At 44.5% G+C, this 23708-nt stretch overlaps 1 protein-coding gene and 1 long non-coding RNA gene across 6 annotated transcripts in view; one reads left to right on the forward strand and one right to left on the reverse strand.

Annotated features, from left to right (window-relative positions):
• The window catches only part of LOC139794040 (uncharacterized), a 39313-nt gene extending 23277 nt beyond the window's left edge, over window positions 1–16036 (reverse strand). Inside the window, exons 1-2 of one of the 2 annotated variants that reach the window (XR_011724926.1) lie at window positions 15599–16036; window positions 13737–13801 (exon numbers count right to left, since the gene is read on the reverse strand). This is a non-coding gene — a long non-coding RNA (uncharacterized lncRNA). Of the gene's footprint in view, window positions 1–13736; window positions 13802–14900; window positions 14928–15598 lie in introns of those variants that run through there. The other variant, XR_011724925.1, reaches the window with a different exon arrangement.
• A 527-nt stretch (window positions 16037–16563) lies between these two features.
• Window positions 16564–23475, forward strand: ZBTB18 (zinc finger and BTB domain containing 18). Of its 4 annotated transcripts, XM_071739114.1 has the most exons (4): window positions 16718–16831; window positions 18322–18405; window positions 20497–21184; window positions 21297–23195. In XM_071739114.1, the coding sequence occupies exons 2-4, from the start codon at window positions 18393–18395 to the stop codon at window positions 21325–21327; spliced, it is 732 nt and encodes a 243-aa protein (XP_071595215.1). In that variant the 5' UTR covers window positions 16718–16831; window positions 18322–18392; the 3' UTR covers window positions 21328–23195. The 4 variants fall into 4 exon arrangements, with proteins under 4 accessions (XP_071595214.1, XP_071595215.1, XP_071595210.1 ...); XM_071739109.1 differs by having other exon boundaries at window positions 20497–23475; XM_071739110.1 differs by lacking the exon at window positions 16718–16831 and adding an exon at window positions 17510–17642 and having other exon boundaries at window positions 20497–23475.
• Window positions 23476–23708: the final 233 nt, after the last annotated feature.

Here is a 23708-nt window from a genome sequence, read left to right on the forward strand (position 1 = left end):
GAAACTTTTGCTTTGTGGTACTTCTGCATTTTATGATGACTGGAGACAAAATAAGATGAACCAGTGGAAAAAAGGCTGGAAAATATTTTTGCTAGCAAGAAAATGCAACCTAACAATGAAAAGCAACCACAAAAGTCAACATGAAAAACTAAAACCAAGTATTTTGTCCTGGTTCCAGGCCACAGTCCAGCACCTTCACTCAGAGTTGCCTCTATGGATGTGAGCCCCCTGTGTCACAAAAGTAGGAAGGTTTCCCTGACCTGCCCTGGTGGTTAAGTGCCTAAGTCTAGAACAGCACCAGAATGAGCAGCATCAGCAGAGGGAGTGAATGGGACATCTCCAGAAGCATCTCCCACCTGGGCTGCTGGAGATGCATTTGGAAGATGCAGCTGCCACCCACCCCATAAGGATTATCCAGCTTAGGCTGTGGGCTGATCAGGCACCTGCCTGATTCCAAGATGCCCAGGACTTTGAGCAGGCTGGCATGAAGCCACCCCTCTGCATCCTCAGCTGCACCTATGCAGCAATTACAGCCTGGCAGCAGTGTGCTAAATGCATGAGACAAAAAGGAGGAAAAAACCCAACAAATTAGTTTCTGAAAAAGGAGGAGAAAATGTGGTACATAATCTATATTTTCAGTACTGATTTGAATCCTGTACAACAGGTATGAAGATAGCAGTGGACAAAGTTATGCAGCTTGACAGTCAGCTTGCTTTCTCCCAGCACCTTGATTTTTGGCAGTATGTTTAGTTTTTTGCAATGATGAAATGCATATTTTCTTTTCTGAAGCACACTTGTACCTGTTCATCCTCAGAGCCTCACTGTGACTGTCTTAACAGCTCTGAAGATAGATTTCTCAAGTTTAGTTGCCATCTTTTTTCTTCTTCTTTTTTTTTTTTTTTTTTTTTTTTTTAAGAAAAAAAAAGGTACTGGCAATGAGTTTTTAACAATGAAAACAGTTTGTGTTGTACTCTGAAAGATGGGTCCTTTTTGTTGGCTTTACTAATGGAAAACTAAAACTGATTTATTAATATCAAGACAGACAAATACGCTGCCAATGACTGACAAAAATAGTGTTGCCAAGGGCCAGTTTTTACACCCATGGTCCACCAGCTAGCTCTCCCTCCCCTTTAAATAGGAGCCAAACTATAGGATCGACAAAGAGTGCGTGCTGGGCTGGGGGGGAATGTCTGACTGAAGGGGAGAAGAAATGTTACTCTGAAACAGCCAAATGCTGCTGAAAGAATGAATATTGAAGAGTACATACTGCATAACGTAGCATAAGATGGCTTTATTAAGCAGGGAATGAACTCCAGCTTTCCTCCTCCTTTGAAGGAAGGGAGAGGCAGTGTATTAAATGCAACTGGGGAGAAGGGGGAAGCATGTCTGTGAGGCAGCTCAGCTCCCTGCCCGGACTCAACAACGTTGACACCCCTGGGCTGGGGAAGCTTTTGTTTGTTAATCTTTTTTGCTTGTTCTACCCAGTTTGATTTGTAGAGGGTCTCCCAAAGCAAACACACCTTCCTGCCATCTGACACAGGTCCTGCTTGGTTGTCTGACACCCACTGTATCTCCAGGAGTGAGTAGAAGCTGCTGGGCATGGAAGAAGCAGCTCTGGCACCCTCCTGGGAGCCAGGACATATGCAGCTACCTGGAAACGTAGCTTTTGATTTCTGATAGTTAATCTTGCTGCTGCTTATAGCTGTGTGGACTTAAATAATGTTAGCTAGCTCCTGACAGTCACCCAAAGCATCATTCTGTACCTGGAGCAGGGCTGCAAGCATAATGAGTTGGCACCTGTTCTCATTGTCTAATTTTCTCCCCATCTCCAGTGTAAGTCTTCACTTGCCCCTCTCTGGCAGCATTTCCTAAGCTCAATTCTTCCATTGTTTCTCACTGGATAAGAAAATAAAATCTACACAGGTATGGACTGGGGTCATAAGGCACAGGGCTGGCACGTTTGGCCATATCAACCACATTGGGGTGAATCTTCTGTGCCTGGTGGGGGTCTGGTGACTACAGCACCAGATGCCCTTGCTCGGCACCTCCTTAGCTCCAGGAAGCAGCTGTGAAGACAGCACCCAGAATCCTGTACAGGTCTACAACCCCACCCTTCAATGGTAAAATGTACAAGGAAACTGCAAAGCCAACAACTGCCGTCTACTCTTGCAGTCACCCAAGTGCACAGGAATTGTTCTCACTTCTTGCAGTTGCATCACTTCCTTGGTCTTAGCTGGGAGTTCATGGTGTGACATATGAGCAAAACATCCCCCGGGACACCAAGCCCAAGGCAGGCTAGATAAACTGCTGGTAACACTCAAAATTGAATAATCCTTTGCATGCAGTAGGATGGATGGACAAGGATGGGTTGATTTAATACATGTTGCTCACCCTATTATTCCAGCTGTGGAGAATCAAATTCAATTATTGCTAAAGTGGTTATTTGACTTACAGTTTTCCTCCTCGATTAGCTTTTAGTTTTTTAGAATTTTTTTCTGTGGACTGAACCCTCCTGAGCTGACTGTTAAACCAAAATAATTTGCTTATTTGAAAATTTGAGCAAACCCTCTTTTTTTCAGCCAAGAGGCTAGAATAAAATAGATACTCTTGCTAGTACAACCACATGCACCCATACCAGAAGTGGTTGAAACGGCAAGTGAAAACCTCTCCTGATGTGCAACTTCTTAACTGCGTTTTCATGTGTTGGACATAAAATCTGTAGGCAGAAGATAGTCCTGTTGTGCCTGTTTAAACACCCCAGGTGTTGCATCAGGTATACTTGCAGTGCATTAAAACACAGCCAAGAGCTGTATGTGGATATATTGTGGAAAAAAGGGCAACCATTTTTATGGGATGATTCCTGACCTACAGGGGAGTGGGTAGCACTGACACAGAAGTCTCAGGGGTCAGGTGAAGCTCATTAAGTGTGGAATCACATGGGCACATTCACAGAGCAAAAGATACATTTGTGGATGAGGGTGCAAAATGTACAGCTATAGCTTATGGGGTGATAATTTCAGGATTTTAGCCTCTAAGTAAGAACTTAGGTTATTTTCCCCCCTTCCCTTAAAAGAAGGGAAGAAACTTGGGTCATTTTGTGATGAGGTAAGGGAACAGATTAAGTTTGCAGTGGGTTTTCTCTCCCCTCCTTTTCTTCTTCTGAGTGGCATAAAAAGGAGCCTCCATATTCCTCTCCCACATGCTGTCCTGAATTTCTCTCCTTTCCTCAACACTTAACTTTTTCTTGGAATGTCTTTACGTGCCAGATGACAGCGAGTTACTGTGCTAATTGCTTTATTCCTCAATAAGGACATTTACTATACCAAACTCCTACAATACTTATGTGTAAATTAAAATTTGGCCTTGGAACAGCCCTCTTTCAACAATTATAAAGCTTTCTTGAATGGATAGCTTTGTAGATTAAAAAGGCTTTGTCTTGGATAGATTTTTTTTTTTTCCTTTTTCTTTTTCTTTCCTTTTTCAGGATTAGTGGCTGTTCTCACCCTTCTGTACCCTTATCAGCAAAGTGAAGACTAATCAGTCTCCCCAGATTGCTCTTAATTATTAATAAATTTGCATCCAGATCTATTCCATGATACAGAATTATGGATTGCCAGGTACAAACACCCTTCTTTAAATAACAGTAGTCTTCAAGTACATGAGCTGAAGTTTTAAACAAATGTTTATCAACCTGTCAGCTATGCTGAACAGGGTTGCAGCTGCATGGCAAGCACAGAGAGCCACGAGGAGTAAAAGAGGAACTTACCACTTAGTTCTTTCTGCCCAGAGAAGAAATGATAATTTTAGTTATACTTTGCTCGCTTGCAACAATAAAAACAAAACGAAGCCACAGAAGAAAACTGTCATGTTACACCCCTTCCATCTGGCCTGTGCTACACACCCACATATCCCGTCATTCTACAAATTAATCTTTCACACATTTTTTAACAAAAAAAGTGTTAATGTTATAGAAGAGAAAATAAGGTAAACAGAGAGCTGTGTAAAAATACATTAACATTAAAATATGGTGGCAGTTATGGATTTTCTTAATTGAATAGGAGAGTAAATATTCACATCAAATCAATGCCAATTGCATGCAAATTAAAGCTACATTAGGGCAGCCTTGATATAGGCATTACCATTTTTGACACTTCTGTGATTTAAAATAACGTGCCGACTTTATTCGTTAATTTTTTTTCCTCCCTTCTTTATGTTATATTTGAGTGGGTAATTTGCCATTACAGAGCAAAATGCTTCTTCCATGCCCTCTTACGTTACGCTGCCTTATTGTCCCCTTCTGCCTGGAAGGCCCTTTGCACACTGGCTCAGTTTAATTTAGGGTTAATATTGAAGCATCCCATTGCAGGACAGACCTCGTCGAGCAGCTGCTTCCAAGTTGTACATGGCCCCAACACAGAGCCAAAAAACCCACTGAAAGAGTCTGAGAAAAGGTGCCTTTGATTCACTGCACCACCTATGGGCATCCACCCCTCCTTGTTCTGCACCTACATCTCACCATGGATCTTTCTTCCATTTCCCATTCAAAAATTATTTTAAAAGAGGAGGACAAAACCGAGGACCCTAGCACCTCATGGAGAAGGAACCTGGCAGGGGCTCTTAGCATCCGTGTGGCTCCAGAGGTGAAAGCATGAGATATGAAACTTGCTGTCTAAGATAAAAATCAACTCTACAGTGCTGGAAAGTGGGACCAATGGATCTTTAAGGGACAGAGATGAAGCTGATGTAATGCCAGCTGCTGGTGAGTAGAAGTTGCACTGGGGTGTGGATTATGAGGATATTTCATTCTGGACAACTGGTGGGAAGCTCAACCCCTACCCTGTGAGGGAGCAGCAGTGTCATACGTGTGCAGTCTGCACTCCCACAGCACTTTGTTTTCTTTGGAAGCTTCTCTCTTCCCTGGCACTTTTTCAGCCCTCATCAATCACTAATGCTTCTGCATGCTGTCTCCAGATTTTCTGAAGATGGGTCCACAATAACACCATGATGGTGCCTCCAGAAGAAACTATGTGTACAGGCGAGCTCACACAGAGAGAGCCAACATGTGCCTCAACAGTCTCTCCTTGCAGGACCAAAGAGTGGACAGATGGACTGGAGAAAGCTATTGCAGGAGGAAGGCAAAGAGCAACACTATATCCCCAACTTGACTGTTTATTCTCGGTTCATACAGACTACAGAGGTGACTCTATAGTTTTTTCTATTGAATACATGCACTGCTCAAAGCTCTAAACCATAACAAAGACTTCATTGAAAGAAAAAATTGAATTCTTCTAAATATAAAGTCTAAATAGAAGGAGTCTGTACTGGAGCTCATGCACCTGAATCTTATAAAAAGCTAGGAGCCAGCATTCAGGTTTTCTTTCTGCTCTTCACTGCATGCCAGGACAAATCAGCCACAGGACCACGTAACAAGTGTTGTGGTTGCTAACACACATAACAAGTTGAAGGTTGCTTACCAAGAGTCCCCACAAAAGGTAAGAAGGGCTCTTGGCTGCAGCAAAGACAGCAGAACTGCCACTGCTTAGGAGGCTTTAGTGCAAAAGAGAGGCACTGTGCTAAACAGGGCGACCAGCAGGATTAGGACAGAGGAGTCTGTCAGGAGACTGCTTTGTTCTGGTGATCCCTGTCTCATTCATCAAGGTTGGTGTGGCTGGGGAGAGGGGGATAGGAGCTACGAGGACACATGCTTTCAGTTTCAGTGAGCACCTGGTACCAAAGCAGAGAGCTCAGAAGACGCTCTCAGAGTTTCTCAGAGGCACAGAAGACTGTGTTTAGAGACATAAAACAATTTCCTTCCCTTTGCAGCCTAGTATCTTCCAACCTCAGCTTTACCTCTGACACACGTTCTCTTCTTTCCCCTCAAATCTCCTTTCCACCTCCCTCATCTTTTTCCCCCTCTTCAGTATTCTTTTTCTTCTCCACACATTCCCAGGTGGGTGGGTTTGTTGTTTAGGGGTTTTCTTTCCTTGTTACAGGGAAATAAGGGGACTTCAGGGTTAACAACCCAGGATGCTGAGTTCATATAGCAGCCTGACACCTATTTACTACCCGAAAAAAACTCCACCTCATGGTCTGTCTCCGCTTTTTAAGCTGAAGGCCTGAGTTGATAAATGCCAACTGCAAAGACAGTTGGCTGTAAGAGTTAATGTTTGTGTGACACATCACATATCTAACCATAGCATCCAATCTTCACCACCAGAAACACACGGAGCTGCTGCCACTGCCACCCAGACGGTCTCTGAGTGTGATGATTAATGAGCTCACAGCCCTATTTTGCTGTTGAAGTTAATGCTGCTTCCTGAGGGCAACATGCCTGATGAGAGAATTTGCAGCAGTCCATACGCTGTATTGATTCAAAATGCCACTGTATGTTTTAATTAGCTTTTAACCATTAAAACGTGGGGCTGGGAATTAAAATGGCACATATGCTTATGCAGCAAATGTCTGTACCAAAAAGGTGAGCATTGGGCCAAGTTGTCAACCTGTCTGTTGAATGGCCACTGGCAGTTAAAACCCATCCTTGTGGCAGTTCATTTCCGTGGCTTTTCTCTTTGTTAGCTTTATGCCAAATATCCACTTACATCTATTTTCAAGCCTTGAAGAATGTATTTTTTCACCCATGCTATCTTTTGAGAGTTATAACATGCTAGAAAAGTTTAATTTTGTGCTGTTGTGGTTTAGGAGCTAATGTGAGGGAGTGGGCACCACTGAGGTGGTGAGAAAGGGGTGTGCTGGAGTGAAAGGCTGCACCATGACCCCTCCTTTGTACTACCAAGCAGTTTCTATAAAGCCACTGATAAGCTGCTCATTATTTCCTAACCTGTGCTGTCCTTATCCTTCAGCATTTGGATAGCAAGAGGATGGTTGAAACCATCTCTTGATTAGTAGCAGTGATTTTTGAGAATTCATGGGGAACAAGATGAGTACTTCATCCTTCAGAGATGATGAAAAGAGAATTATGGACCAATTATCAAACAATTTTTCAGAGGAATAAGCAACAAATTATTAAACATTTTTAAACTACCAAGAAGACAACACGGAGACGAGCTTCAGTCCACACTGATTTATCACAAATGAAGCATGTTAAACAAGTCCTGTCCCTCTCTGAAACAACTTAAGAGGCCTGGAGTGATGGGGAGGTAATCAACACCATGTCTTGCCTTCAGCCAGGCTGCTGACCTTGCCCTGCCTGATGCTCTTGTGATGAAACCTGGAAACATGATTAAGCCAAAAGTAACCAGTGGTGGTAGGACTGGCTGGAAAAACATATGCAAGGGATCTTCACAAAAATTTTACTGCCACACTGGAGGCTTATAGTGAGTCCAATTCTCTAGATATATGTCCTAATTTTGCTACAACTCAATTTTTTCATTAACGATACAGATAAGCAGTACAACTCTTAAATTTGCAGATGACACCAGCTTGGAATGAGCTGGTGAGCACTGGAGGAAAGGTTATAATTCAAAATTATTCTGGCAGATTGGAAATGGCCTGGAAAAGCTGGGTGCATGGCAGATAGGATCAAAGCAACATTTTCTGCGTCAGTAGGAGTAATAAAACTATGTAAGTACAGGACCCACAGCCAAGGCATGGCTAAGAAGGACATGGACCAACTAGAAGAAGCAAACAGTGAAACAAAACCTGAAAAACATGATTTACAGGGAACACATGGGGCAGTTTAATCTGAAGAACACAAGGCTGGAGAAGGTATGATGGCTGACCTTCAGAACACAAGCTTTTGGAGTACAGAAGAAATAAACTCTTCTGCATGGCATCCCTGAGTAGGACAAGAAGTAACCATTTTCTTAAAAATATATTTGCAAGAAGACACCAGGAAAAACGTATCTCTGGAAAGGCTAATGGAGCAGTGGGAAGGATTGTCTGCATGTACAGTGGGGTCTCCTTCCCTGGAAATTCCTGAGAACGGGGCAGACCTGAATTTCTCAGAAACAGCCCAAACAGATAATCCTGACAGCAATCCAGGCAGGGAGTGAATGAAATGATCTCTTGAAATTTAGTAAATCATTTCTTTTTCTTTTCCTTTTTTTTGTCCTGTAATTTCTATGGTACTCATGGGAGTATAGAACTGCTTTGTGCCTCAGCTCCATACCTGTGAGACAGAACTGTCAGGGGCCAAATTAAACAAATCAATGAAAATTACTCACATTGAACTTGGCTGTCTCAAACTGGTTTATCACTTGGGGCTTGCAACTCAGACAATTTATCATCTGTGCCTGCTTTATCACCAAAAGCAGGTATTTGCCAATCATAGTGTGGAAAAAATCAGATATTGTTGTCATGACTGAATGCTCTTAAATGCATTTAAAGCTTTACAGAGTATTTAGACATACTGTATATTTTAAATTCTTTAAACCAGCAAAAGATCAGATCAAGGAAGGAAAGATGGTAGAACAGTGACACTGTGTAAGTTAGTTTAAATAAAGAATCTTATCAAATCCACTGACTACTTGTTCACATCTGTCCAAATATAACTTATGCCATATGTCCTACTATATAAGTCAGCTTGGAGGCAGGACACTTCCCTAAGCAGCGATTCACTTCCTGAGTCTGCTCTATCTTCTGAGGAATAGAGGGAGGGGGGAGGAATGGTACATTACAGAAAAATCTGAGAAACAAACAAAATAACCTTCTAAAAGCTTCTGGGAAATAAAATAAAAGAAACCCAAAACACATCTTTCTCTACTGTAACAGTATGGTTATCCAAATGTTTTGTCTCCCTGTGTATTAGGAAGAGTATAATCACAGAGATGCTGTTCTTACCATAAGCTGCCTTTGAGGAAACCAGGACCCTCAGTTTTACTTCACCTTTTCAGTTTGCCAGTGTGTAAATATTCTCTTGCTGGTCATCTCAGTGACCATTCTCCCACCAGGGAAACACACCTTACAGATGCAGCCTCTCAGGTCAGACTGAGACACAGCCTTGGGTCTCTAAGAACTTTGGTGCTACTCTGAGCAGCAGATAAGGGACCAGACCCAGCCCTGCCCAGCCACCACACTTCCCAGCCAAATGCTTCCCAACAGCAGCTTTCAGCTGGCAGTGTTGGATAAAAATATCAGCATCAAAATCCCGTTTCAGATACCAGAAGCCTCCTTATGGCTCTAAGAGTTTAATTTTCATTTAAACATCAATAAATAGAGGCATACGGGTTTAAGATGAATTATGTAAGCCCTTTAGCCATAGCCATTACATTCTGCCACAAAAATGAGCTGCTGCTCTCACTTTGTTTTATGGGCTCGCTGTAGCCTGTTGTTATTGTAGCTGCCAAATAAAAACCAGCAAACCATGCAAATGAAAATAAAATCTTTTATGCTTTCATAGTCTTAGGATAAACAGGCGCATGCAGTTTTAGAGGAGGGTTGGGTTTTTTTGCAGCCTGCAGTGTTATGCCTCTGTCCTGACAGCCCTTGAGAGTGGAGAGGAGCAGTAGTGGCTTCTTGGTGGAGACCCCTCCATCAGCTCCTCTCCCTTCTCCAACTGCAGCACTGTCATAACCCCACTGGCAAGGAAACACACAGTATCTTGTTGAAGGTGTGGAGAAAGGGTGGATTGCATGTCCTTCCACAAAACTGTAAAGTCCCCTCACTTAAAAAAAAAAAATAGATTTGCCACCTCTAACTTTTCTCAAGCCTCCTCATTTCCTGACAGGAGCTCATACCCCACAATTTGCTCTGAGCCACGTGTTTCCAGAGGGTCTGACACCCAGCAAATGTGCCAAGAGAGAAAGCCACGCAAAGTAATCATGACAAGGAACAGCAGCTGAAGCTGAGTGGTAAAAGCATATGACTCTGCACAGAAATACCTGGGACAAACTGTGCACCAGTAGATGGAGGGAGAGAAAAAGAAGTCCGAAGAGGGAACCAAGTCAGGCACAGGGTCTTACTGATGCAATATAAAAACCAGGACTGTTAAGCATGAGTTAATGCACGTTCCAGGTAATTACAGCAGAACGCAGCAACTATGTTAATGGCAGAATATTGAGAATACAAGCATGTGGACTAACACAGAACATTTAGCCCATAACTTTTCTACCCAGAACTGAGTTTCAAAGACTCCTATTCACCTTTGCAATGCCATGTCTCTTTCTTTTGTCTGTCTCAAATTATTTCATAGTCACATTCACTGGTGATAACATTTTATATTTTGTGCTCCTAGTGGGAGCTATGCTGGATGTCGACACCCACTCTAGTGCAGAGAATTTTGCATATTTTTTTTTTCTCTTCCACCCGTTTTACACAAGATGGTAACATATGGCCTTGGGTGATTAAATGATTTAGTGAATGAACTGAACAGAAAGAGCAGGCTGATTGGAAGAAGACAGCTTCTGTTTAGGCATAAATGTCTTTGTAATCTGTAATGATAGGAAAGAAATTACAGAAAAAGCATAAGACAATTTAATTGGGTTTTGGTTAAATATTGTATTTTCCAGGTCTGCTTTAAATATAGTGAAAAAATAGCATAGCAGCTATTACTTATTTTGCTTCTGCAGCATGTCCTCGTAGAAGGGACACCCCCTAGATGTACACAGATGCATACACCTACACACAGCATATAAGGAGAGAAAAATTAAGCAAAGGGTTTTGTAAAACTAAGTTGGCATTTAATTTTATTAACTTCTGAACAAAGCAATCCTAAATAACTCGGTGTTGGCCACCACACCGGTTGAAAAGGCTTCACACCTTCAAGCTTTCTAAGAATTACTCCAGCTACAATACCCAGTCACACCTGTGTGACCTCAGCAGAAATTACAGAAGGTTTTGTGGGAAGAAGATACCTGGATATCTTCTGAGCAGTCCCACCCAGAACACCTCAGCCACTGCGAGGGCCTGGGGCACAAATTCACAACCACTCCCACTCTCCTCCTTTCGGGGCATCATGGCTTGTGTCTCATCTTTTTGAACTCTAGGTTTTGCATCTTTTTATATATGCTTTGGGAAATACTTGTGTGTTCTTGTGAGCATGCAGTGGCACTTGGCACAGATCTGTCCTGAATTAAGCATCTGCTCATCATTAGCCAGAGTTGTGGGAGATTGGAGTTGTACCTAGGCTAAACATTTGAACAAATTCTTTTGGATCCAAAACATGCTGCCTTTTGAGAGAAAACATTTCTCTTCTGGTTCTAGTGATGGTGTGCCTATCATTAATACTCAACAAGCAAATTTTTAAAAATCCAGCTCGTGTCTCCACCCACAGGGCCAGTCCCATTTTTTATTATCAAGTTTGTACAGAGTCTTGAAATTGTTTGGGGACATAACAGCAAAGTCACTGATCTTAGTAATCAGTGTGAAGTGGAAGCTGTAGCTTAAAGCTAGACAAATCCATGCTCCAGAAAAGGAGACCCGGACCTTAAGAAAGTGATAAACTTCAGTGCACAGTGCTCCTTCTCCTTTACGTGAAAGAATGTCAGAGGAGACATTTTTGGCCCATATGCTAAGACAAGCTCTTAGTTGAACCCATCACAATAGCTCACCCAGCATAGCTCGGCCTGATAAGAATTACTGATCCAGTCAGACTTTGGCAAAATAAGATGTACATTTAGCCAAGTCATGCAAAACTGTATTATATTTTCTTGGCACTTCCCCAGCACTGGTTCCCCAGAGAGAAAACTCAGTTCCATGGTGACATCAGCTGAACCTCAAGTGTGATGGCAGTTCCAGAAACTATTTAACTTTTAATTTTTCTGAAAACCAGACTGCCATTAATTACATGTCACGACAGATGGATCACAACCCCAAGTTTTCACTTCCCTGGGATACATAACCCTGAAGATACTTGCTTCTGTACCTCCAGGCTTCCTAGTCAAAGCATTCTGGGAGAGTTAATTTCTCAAGGAGATACCTGCTTTCCATTGTCCTATCTATGAACACAGTGGTACTATGCATGGGGTGGCAGTATCTGGTCCAAAATAACCTGTGGAACATAAAACTGGGATATTTGGCTGCAGATGACCAGTTTTCCTGTTAATTTCCTCTTTTTCATGGACCACAAAATGGAAAGTGCATGGTGGTCAGCACACCATTACTTTACATTTTGAAGAAAATGTAGAAAATTGTGTTATAGCAGGGATAGGAAAGAAGTATTAAGGGCTAAATCTGCAGCTGTTCCAGAGTATAACCATGTTAACATCTAAACCTATGGCTCTGGACCCAAATATTATGTAGGCACCTTTGACCTTTGTCAAGCTGAGGCTCTTCTGCTGGAATGCCCTCAAGAAGACTTTCCAAGAGCACAGAGCACCATGCAAGCTCCAGAAACAAATGTGACAAACACATTTTGAGGTTTGTAGGCAAAGCTGGCACCTGCAAAGCAGCTTGCTGTGTACTAATCAACCCTGAGCAGCAACAAACAATACTGGGAGATTCACCACACAGAATGTTTCAGAAAAGACTCCAGGAAACCTCAATGTTCCCAGATCAGAGGCCAGCAGGGAGGCTCTACCAGAGCTTCAGGTGCTCCTGTAGCACCACACTGCAACGTCAGCATTGGTTATGAGCCAAAGGCCTTCAGGCTTGCTTGTTGCCTGGAGGATATAAATGAAAGTCAGCAGGTGCAAAGGTGCAAGAAGTGCAAAATCACATCATGTCTTTCCAAACTGTGTTTGTGCAGTAAATGAGACTCATTTCTTTCCACGCTAAATCAAGACCATTTTTATTTTCTTTGGCTTATGAATGCTCTTAGTTCCATTTGCATGTGTGTTCTCTATGGTGCCTTGGGATGCCTGAGGTGATTTATAAATAAGTGTAGAGACCAGGTGTATTGCCAGATGTTTATGTCCCTTTACAACAAGGCTTCACCATCTCTTCCAATGGAATCCCCACCTTATATTACTTTTTTCTAACAGAGGATCAACTGACCTAGAGGGTATTTGTGAGTTTTCCCTGGGTAGGATTTTATCTTAAGTCACTTTTCTACCATTTTGTTTCTGTATTTAAAATCAAATAACACAAAGTCTTTAAACCTCTCAAATACTCTTTTAAAAAAATTAGAGTTCCTTTCACAAAAACAAAGCAAAAAAATGCATTTAAAAAAACCCAAATGTTAACAGTTTCAGGTTTAAATCAATGATGTTTGACCCACTGCCAAAAAGATTTTTAATCTTAAAAGTGTTACAGTAATTTTTTTCTCTTTCATTCCATCTCCTATTTAGAATTAGTAACAAATTGTTTCATTGTAAGAGTTGTATAAACTGCAGTTGCAAATTATTCTCTTAAATATAACTGTAAGATAAAAGCTGCAGTCCCCAGGGCAAGCCAGTCTGAAAAGGCAAAAAGGACAAAGTGATTTGCCCAAGGTCATGCAGTCAAGTGATAGAATGAAAAAGAAAACACCTGATTTAATTAAGAGACAGCACTGTAAATACAAGGTGAGAGGCAGTAAGATTTTTCTCAGTACACCTTAAAACATAAGAAGGTAAGTTCATATGTATGAGGAGGAAAGAATAAGTGAACAGAATGTATAAACAGTAATAGCCCACAAAATTTTAAGATTACTTTAAAATTCAAGGTCCTGGAAGAGTCTACGAGAACCTGAGAAAGCCCATTTGATAAATGTCCCCCTGAGAAAATACATTCTTGGAATTTTTTTTCACATTAAGCAGACTCATTTTTCCCAGTTTTGTACCATGAGAATGACTAAACTTTCTCTCTTAGTAAAACTGCACTTGCAAAATTCAGCATTCATCAACTGAGGTCTCACTTACCAGCCCTGGGCAACTGGTGAAATGGCTTGGACTAGGAAGCATGAGACAGGATGCAGTTCACAGATCTAGGACAACAAAGTTAACATGATAATTTCAGGTACATTCACTGACAGTTCAAAGAGATATATAACCATGTAATTTATTTGTATGGTCTAGATTAAAAAAAACCAAAAAACAAAACAACACTTTAGAACAATTTTGAACTCTATTTCTTATTAAAATAATTTTTTTTTTTTTTGCAACTGATAGAAAAAGCAGTTTAGTACTTATAGGGAAGATGTTCAAGAAATGACAGGCAGCAGGGCATAGAGAACTGCTTTTTCTCAGAGGAAGTGATTATTAGCACTGAGGAGACAAACAGAAAACATGAAGAGTCAGCATCTTAGCTGCTGTGTCTTGAAGACAAGGACAGAGCCTCATTGAGTTCCAGGTATAACAAAATATGGAATATGATGCCAGTAGTAAAAAAATAGATAAAAAGAAGGGAAAAAAGCAACCCTAAGATGGAATTGTATCAGTATCTAAGAAGGACTGAAACTGATGTTAATAATTAAGTGTCTCACACCAGGTCTGTGTGAGCAATCAGTTCACTAAAGGATACTGAGAAGTGTTTTCTTTTGTACACATGTATATTTTATTTTTTTTTTTTTACATATATGTATGTAATGCTTAAAGTGTATGGACACCTAGATGCTGGCTGCTAGTGATATACATAGCTGTGCTGTCAAATAAATTAGGCACAGCAAGAATTCAGAATGTTTCTTCATAATGGTTTCATATTACTGCAGGAGACTAAGAATGTGCCTTCAGGTTTTATATATACACCAATTTTTATTATTAATGTGTAATTGAGTTCATTGTCTTTAAATTCTGGTCAGCCTTGTTTTCTTCTTTCCCTGTGTTAACCATTTATCTGAAACTGGAGGAGACAGGGAGAAACACCCAACCCCCTAGGATTCATCTTTCACTAAGGAAGACCTCATTTCTTCAAGCCTGCCCTCCACTGCCCTATCCTAACCCACCACTAAACCACGGTATCCTCCCAAGCTGCTGCCCTCAACCTACCTCTGAACCTTCATGAGGTCTGGAGAGCTCCTTTACCCCTCAGGCACCATCCTTCCCACCCTTTCCCAAGAGCAGGCAGGCCTGGGGACATGCACATACCAAACAACCCCAAACTGCTGTCACTGCAACGCTCGCAACTCGCCTCGCTCGCAACTCGCAGCTCGCAACTCGCAACTCGCTCGGCTGCAGCAACAAGCACAGATGTCACCAAAGGAAAAGACAGTGCTAGAGGTGGCAACTAATCCAGGGCCCCTCAGTAAAAGAAAAGAGGACCTAAAGTGTGGTCCCATTGCTTTCATTAAGAAATCAGAACTGATGTGTGCCAGTTGAGAAGGGCAAGGACACCAACTAAAGAATTAAAAATGTAAATATTTAATTATGCACAACAGGTGCCTCAACCAAACCAGGCATGCCCAAGGAATATTTTTTGGGGGGGTTTATACAAGGGTATGCTATCAATCTCCTAATTACCTACTAATGCATATTTCTAATTATCCAATCATAAATGTGGCACAGCAAAGCAACTGTATTTATATCTTGCAGAAGCAGCAGCCATCAGCATCCTTGTGGCTTGTTAATCCAGATGTTTCTGTCATCAGCTTCTGCAAAGTAATCAGCCAGCAGCAATTTGTGTTTCTCCCAGATATGGACCCCTCAATAAATTCTGTTAAAATCTTCCTTAGTGAATTGCTTGATCTTAGTAAGTAAAGGCAAGTGATGAGTTTTCGGTCTTGAGACTGTAACACAGCGTGTTCTTGGCTAATCTGTTCTTGGTTAATCTGTTCTCAGTAATTTACATCATACTCCCCATCCTCAGCAGCCCGAGGTAGCACAGCGAGTGGTTCCCAGGCCGTGGGCCGGGCTGTTGCCAGACTCATGGGCAGCCCGCATACACGGGCAAACTCCACGTTTAACGAGAGAGAAGGTGCCGGGCAGTTTCCTGAGGGTGGGCACGGCAGCCTGGCCAGCACCGGCGGCCTCCGAGGCCTCCCCAGGCCAGGCTGGGCCCGCTCTCACCGCGGACCCACCGAGTGCAGCCTCGCCCAGCTCTACCACCTGCCTGGCCAGACAAGAGCGCAAGGACACACTCGAGACCCCGGGCTCACCCCGGGGCGGGCAGAGCCGGGCAGAGCGGAGCAGATCAGATCACTTGTCCCCCCGGGTCAGGCCCCACGGCGCAGGGCTCATCCCGCCCTGCCCGCACCTGCCGCCCACCACCGTCCCACCATGCACCGCGCCACCCCCCAGCCCCGCCAACCGGCGCGAGGCCCCGGCTCCCTCGAGAGCCCTCAGGAGAGAAGCTCCGCCCCCTCAGTCCACGCCCCTCCCGGATCGCCACGCCCAGTGCCCCGCCCCCTCTCCCTCCCTCGGCGGGGCCCCGCCCCCTTCCGCCTCGGCTCCCGGCCGGGTCACGCCCCCTACCCTGCCGCGCTCTGCGATTGGCGGCGGCGCCGGCCTTCCCGGGCCGCCCTCCTCCAATCAGCTCCCGCCGCAGACTGTCACTCAAGGCCAGGGCGCCGCACCGGTTGGCGGGGGCAGCGGCGCGGGCGGGCCGGGCTGTCAGTCAGGGACCGGAGTCCGAAGTGGGGAGCGGGGAGGGGGCGAACATCTGTCTGCCGCAGCCCGGGCCCGGCTGTGCCGCCGCCGCCGCCGTGCGTGCGCCCGCCCGTGCTGCGTGCGCCCGGCGCCCCCGCCCGCCCGCCCGCCCGTTTGGCCTCACCCCCCCCCCCCCCCCCCCCTCCCGCCCCTCCCCCGCGCCCGGCCGCCCGGCCCCGGGCTCCGCGCCGTCTCCGGCCGTCGGTGCCATGGGGAGCCGCTGAGCGCGGGGCCCGCTTCGCTCCGCCGGCTGCCCCGCTCGCTCCTCAGTTGCCGGCAGGGGGGAGGCCGGGGGGGGCGGCGGCCAGCGGGCGCGGGGGGCGGGCGGGGGGGAGGGTGGGAGGGGGGCGAGACGCGATCCCGGAGCGGCAAGTGAGCGAAGAGGAGCCGGCGGGCGGCGGCGGGAGCGCGGGGACTTCGGGCCGCCGCGGAGTGTGAGTCCCGCTGCCCCCCTCCCCACACACCCGCCGGGCCGGGGCCGGGGCCGGGGCCGGTGTGACCCCGCGGGGCGGGCGGAGTTGGCGGCGGGTCCGGCGGGGGGTGGGCGGAGAGGCGGGGGCTGCCCTCCTTCGGGCGGCAGGACCGGCCGCCCCGGCGCCGCTCCCGGTTACTTTTCTTTTGTTGCCGCCGTGACCCGGGGGCGGCTTTTCCTGCGCGCCGGGCAGCTGCTTCCTTCCCCGCGGGGCGGCCGCCGGCGCGCCCGGCCCCGGGCGGGGGTGGGGACGGCGCTGCCCGGCGGGTGCAGGGCCCCGTGCGGCGGGGGGCGGCCGATCCCGGCCCGGGGTGTCGGGGTTGGGGAGGGGGCAAGCCCGGTGAAAAGTTGCCAGCGCCCGGAGGGTTTGGGGGGACGGGGCCCGCCGGGAACTTAATGCGCCGTGTCCCTGCCTACCCGCAGCGCCGCGCCCCCCCTTCTGCCCTCCCCTCCCCCCCCCAGTTTCACGGCCCGGGCCGGCCTGGGGGGCGGCGGGCTCCAGGCTTGTCCCCCGCCTGGCCCCGGGCAGGTGAAGCGCCCGGGTTGGTAGAGGCGAGCGGGCCGTGAGTGTCACCGGGGGGGGGGACAGATCCCGCCGGCGGTGCGAGGGGCACGGTGCCCGGCCGCGCCGACTCCCGCTCCCCTCCCTGGCTGCGGGGCGATGGGAGCCGGCGGGGCTGGAGCCGGCGTCCTGGTACCACGGCAGTCCCCGCCGTGACAGCCCGAGCCTCCACCGGGAAAGAGAGATTTAGGAGTAAAGCGGAACGCTTGAGGTAGCGCCCGGGCCAGGTTGGGTGCTGGGCTGAGGTGCAAGGCTGGAGTTCGAGTGCTCGGTGTCATTCGTCCTGTCTGAACGCCGAAACCGAAAGAACCGGCGGCGAAGAGGGGGGTGTGGGGGGGCTGTGGGTTGAGTGAATGGCTTCGGCTAATTTTTTCTTTCAACTGAACCTCTGGGCTCAATAAAGCCGAGTCGGTGTGGATTTCTCGGGTAACCCCGCGGCTGGGGTGTGCTGTCAGTATATATAAAGCGGTCCTCCAACTTAAGGCAGAAGTGTTGCTATGCTGCACATACAGTAGAGCCCCATATGTTTAGGATTTTCTTTCTCTCTCTCTCTCTCTCTTTTTTTTTTTTTTTTTTTTTTTTCCCCTCCCTGTTAGAAAGTTTGAAAAAAAGAGACTTTGAAGTATTTTGTTTATACTAACAGAAGAGAAAAGTTCTCCTAAGAAAAAGCTGGTGGCAGGAGTGTAGAGGAGTAGCATATGGCATTAAAAGGAGCACAGCTGGAGGTAGCATTTCCATCTGAACATGATGTCAGAGCAGCTGACAGCCTGCCATCCCTCAGCCTTTTATTCTAACACACAGACAGGGAGTTAGTGTGTGCAGATCTGTGTGTGGAGAAGGTATCTCATTCCTCTCTAACATCATCTCCACTTTGCATCTGTCTCTCCTAGTCTGCTTTTTTTCCACCGATCTAACAGACCTGGAGCCAGCAAGACTCAGAGGAAAGGACTTAATCAGGTTTATGTGTACTAAAGGTAGGAGTAGCAATAGATTAGATACAGCATATTTCTGTTTTGGTGTATTGTTTATTGAATTTCAGAAAAAAAATCACATTACTTTTCTAACCAAGTTTAGAGGTAATATATGAAATTGAGTATTAAATAGATAAGTGGACTTAGTCAAAAGGCTTGGGCTGTAGTTGGAGAGTATCAGTTCTTGGGCACATTGTTAGCATTAACTTTAATGCATATTGTGAGAATGTCTTGTCTTGGAAGAAAGAGAGCAAGTTCATTCTTCATTTGTAAGACTAAAAATGCTACGGATTTAGTGGCAAGCCTGAAGAGTGTTCTTGTATTGCATCTTTTAAATGACTTTACAGGGGTTTTAGTGAAATATACAAAAGTGTGCTTTTTTAAAAAAAGGGACTGTTATGGCTAAAATGTGTTGGTGGGGAAGTCTTTCATTAAACTTCACGGTTAAATATCCAGCAGCTCAGAACCATAGCAGCATACAGCTGTAGTGCTTTTGAAAGATAGAAATCAGTTATGTGTTTAAAAACTTTTGTACCCGTCAGAATGGCTTGACTGGTTTCCTCTTTTCTTTCTTGCATGTAGCATTTGAAATCTTTTATTTCAGCGTAACAATAATTATTTGAAGGAGTTTTTGTATTTGCGACTAATTTAGAACTTGTAGATTTGAGCTGCCTGAATTGGCCAGACAGCTGTAATCGCACTCCTCTATTCTTAATCTCTTTATCTGGGCAGCAGCTGCCATATGGCCACAGTCAGCTGGATCAGATGTTTATAAGCTTCCTTCTTCGTCCCTCTCTGTCCTTTCAGCCTCCTAATTTGATCACAGCTACCTTGTGAGCTGCCCTCCAATCTTTATTTTTAGCCCTCTTAAGGATTAGGATTGATGTTGGCTGTGGGGCACTTAAAGTGATTGTATTGTAAATCTTCGTGCTTTACTCTAGCAATGGTATTTTACAGAATATAGTAGGAGTTGTGTTGTAAGTTTTAGTACATCTTGGTTTGCGAGGGATAAGGATTTTTCAGTAGTATCTGCCAGCCTAGAGAGTCACGATCTGCTTAGATGGTTTGGAAGAGCATTGCTATCAATCACAGAAGAATAGATTAAGGCAGGTTTTTAAGAGATTTTACTTTCCATTTGAGTTTTGACTTCTCTACTTCTTTTTTAAGTTTATTTTTTCTTTATCATCAAGGAAGGTGAATAGAAAAATACTTGGGTAAGAACAGCATTCGGGATACTGATTTTAAATATGCACACGCTCACGTCGGATGACTTTTTTTTTTTTTTTTTTTTTTTTTTTAAGTTGGGTACTGCAAACTCTGCCTGGTGTGGGAGGTGAGGGAAATTTCTGTCCTTCTGCACAGGGGGAAGTGGTGCTCATTGGCATTTTGGTCGTTAGTTTTCTTTTGTAAATTCTGCATGTTGGCAAAAATGTTCATGTTCTGTTGTACAGTATGGAGAAGGTTTTAAACCTGGAACTGTACTTACTACCAGAAGAAAACCACAAAAATTCTAAAAACCTTGATTTTGCTGTAGATAGAATTTAACATCCGTAAATAATTTTTATACTTTATGAATGTTAGACCTTCAGATTTGGGTATATTACCATTTCTTCATTTGTGAACCTCTCCTCTTACCACAATTCGACTTGAAAAAAGAAGGTTGATGATCTGATTTTTTTTTTTCCCACCCTCTGTGATCTCTCAAACTTAGTGTTAATTTGGTTTTTTTGTTTTGTTTTGTTTTTTAGGGGGGGGTCTGTCCTCCTAGGGATGCAATCTGGAGGAAGTTCCCTTAATAAAAAAAAATCACTGTTGAACAGATTTTGTGAACAGCAGTGATACTTAAAAAAAATTTACAGATGTACCTATGCGCTTATTAGAACAGCTTATTTACCACTGAGAGGAAATCATAACTTCAGTGGTTGGTCAGGAAGGGAATTGCCATCATATATACATGCTAAATAATCTTTGCATCGTGTCAGTACCATAATTCTGGCAATATAAATACAAGGTTTTTAGAGTGGAGTAACATGGGTTTGTAAGTTTTGTGATTCCAATATGTGTTTTAATTTTTTTAAATCTCATTCCTTATAGGTTATGAAGACAGTATGGAGTTTCCTGACCACAGTAGACATTTGCTACAGTGTCTGAGTGAGCAGAGACATCAGGGTTTTCTTTGTGATTGCACTGTTCTGGTAGGAGATGCCCAGTTCCGAGCGCACAGAGCTGTACTGGCTTCATGCAGCATGTATTTCCACCTCTTTTACAAGGACCAGCTGGACAAAAGGGACATTGTTCATCTGAACAGCGACATTGTTACAGCCCCAGCTTTCGCTCTCCTGCTTGAATTCATGTACGAAGGAAAGCTCCAGTTCAAAGACTTGCCCATTGAAGACGTGCTAGCAGCTGCCAGTTATCTCCACATGTATGACATTGTCAAAGTCTGCAAAAAGAAGCTGAAAGAGAAAGCAACCACGGAGGCAGACAGTACAAAAAAGGAGGAAGACGCCTCAAGTTGTTCAGACAAAGTGGAGAGCCTCTCCGACGGCAGCAGCCACATGCCAGGAGACTTGCCCAGCGATGAAGACGACGGAGAAGATGAAAAATTGAACATCCTGCCCAGCAAAAGGGACTTGGCGGCCGAGCCTGGGAACATGTGGATGAGATTGCCCTCAGACTCAGCAGGCATTCCCCAGACTGGCGGAGAGGCAGAGACGCACGCAGCAGCAGCTGGAAAAACAGTAGCCAGCCCCTGCAGCTCAACAGAGTCTTTGTCCCAGAGGTCTGTCACCTCCGTGAGGGATTCAGCAGATGTTGACTGCGTGCTGGACCTGTCTGTCAAGTCCAGCCTTTCAGGAGTTGAAAATTTGAACAGTTCTTATTTCTCTTCGCAGGACATGCTTAGAAGCAGCCTGGTTCAGGTGAAGGTGGAGAAAGAGGCTTCCTGTGATGAGAGTGATGTTGGCACTAATGACTATGATATGGAACATAGCACTGTGAAGGAAAGTGTGAGCACTAATAACAGGGTACAGTACGAGCCGGCCCACCTGGCTCCGATGAGGGAAGATTCGGTCTTGAGGGAGCTAGATAGAGAGGACAAGGCAAGCGATGATGAAATGATAACTCCAGAGAACGAGAGAGTCCAGGTGGAAGGAAACATGGACAGCAGCTTGCTCCCTTACGTGTCAAACATACTTAGCCCCGCTGGCCAAATTTTCATGTGTCCTCTCTGCAACAAGGTCTTTCCTAGCCCCCACATCCTGCAGATCCATTTAAGCACGCACTTTCGAGAGCAGGACGGGATCCGCAGCAAGCCTGCTACTGATGTCAATGTCCCGACCTGCTCGTTGTGTGGTAAGACTTTTTCTTGCATGTACACCTTGAAACGTCATGAGAGGACTCATTCAGGTGAAAAGCCCTACACTTGCACCCAGTGTGGGAAGAGCTTCCAGTACTCCCACAACCTGAGCCGCCACGCAGTGGTTCACACGCGGGAGAAGCCTCACGCTTGTAAGTGGTGTGAACGCAGGTTCACGCAGTCCGGAGACCTTTACAGACACATTCGGAAGTTTCACTGTGAGTTGGTGAACTCATTGTCTGTCAAAAGCGAAGCACTGAGCTTACCTACTGTCAGAGACTGGACCTTAGAAGATAGCTCACAAGAACTTTGGAAATAAAATTTTTATATATATAAATAATATATATATAAATCTATATAGTTGTGGTACAGTCTAAAAGCAATCTTGTTTCCCTGAACTGAAAGTTTGGCTATTAGCTTGTTTTTGCACTTTAAGGCAGCATGAATTTTTCACTAATTTAGCACTCCGATAAAAATGAACTGTAGAGGTAATCCGACAGAGTTAACAAATTATCAAACGAATTGTCCCCCTTTTTGGAATAGAAGCCAGCAGATATTTTACTTATAAGGAATCTCCAATTCTAAAAATTTGGACATGGCTTTATTCCCCCCAAAACACTGCGTTCTTTTAAGCTCTTGATCTTTTTCCTCTTAAAATCTGAATGTAGAAATCCTCACCCAATTTTGTCAGTTCCTTTACAATTCTATAATTGCATGAGTCCTTACTAGCTGTTGGAAACCTGAATGCTTTTAGACCCAAATGGAAAATTTCTGAAATGCTGGATTATCTATTTTTAAACAAGCAGTTGACTTAAAACTTATTATGGCAACTTCTGGATTTCTGACAGTTCCCACTGGAAAAGCAAAACACACACACAAAAAAAAAAAAAAAAAAAAAACCAACACAAAAAAAAACATAAAACAAAAAAACCCTGAGAGTACACTGGGATCACTGGGACTCTGTCTTACGTGAAGGTTTGCTTGGGATGAAAAAGGATATTGCAGCTTCAGCAGTGATGAACTGTGTGTTTAAAAAATGTGAATTACTGTTATTGTATACTGTAATTGATTACATGGGCCGGGGGGAGGTATCAAAGAACTTGGCAGGTTGTGTTGATGCTCTTAGTTGAGTCTTGAAAAGTAAATATTAACGCTACAGAAATGCATGAGTTTCAGTATATTTTTGTCTTTGTTTGCATTGTATAACTTTAACGAGTGAGTTGAAAATTATTTAATTTCCTTAGGAAAAAAACCCAACACCGTGTAAAATGCCGGTGTTACGAAGAAAAGAAATGCACTGTTTTTTATTTTATCTAATTTAAACTTACTTTCCCACTGTCTTTAAGTTGAGAAGAACTTAAGCTACGAGTCGCCGATTTAGCTACGTTAACAAGGAAAAAAAAAAAAAAAAAAAAAAAAAGAAAAAAAAAACAAACCTGAATGTTTACAACCAGGCTTCGAGATTTGCATGTGCGGTGTGCATTTACTAACCCCAGACCCCTTCTAATTGCACAGACCCCACGCCAGCTCCAACTGAGGTGCGTCCATTTCCCCAGATGAGCATTTGTAGGATTCCTGCTGCACCACTCCACCACAATAGGTCGTTCTTTTTTTTTTCCCCCCGTTGAAAAGAGGCTGTGGACTGAAAAAAAAGAAAGAAAGAAAAAAAAAAAAAAAAAAAAAAAAAAAAAAAGAGAGAAAGAAAGAAAGAAAAAGCCCCGGGCTGAAAGGCCTGGGAAGGCCTGAGTGACAGGGGGGCCGGGGGAGGGCAGGGGAAGGACTATGTGTATCCAAGCAGCAGAGACTGCAGCCTGACGTGTGGTTTTAATGACCAGCACGCAGGTCAAAAGCATTTTGCACAGTGTTTGTTTTCCTGTCTTGCACTTACAAATAAGGTCTATGGGAGTAGCATGGAAAACGTTTGCTGTTTTTTTCCTTTTTTTTTTTT

This window comes from Heliangelus exortis, chromosome 3 (genome assembly GCF_036169615.1).
Source record: "Heliangelus exortis chromosome 3, bHelExo1.hap1, whole genome shotgun sequence".
Taxonomy (NCBI): domain Eukaryota; kingdom Metazoa; phylum Chordata; class Aves; order Apodiformes; family Trochilidae; genus Heliangelus; species Heliangelus exortis.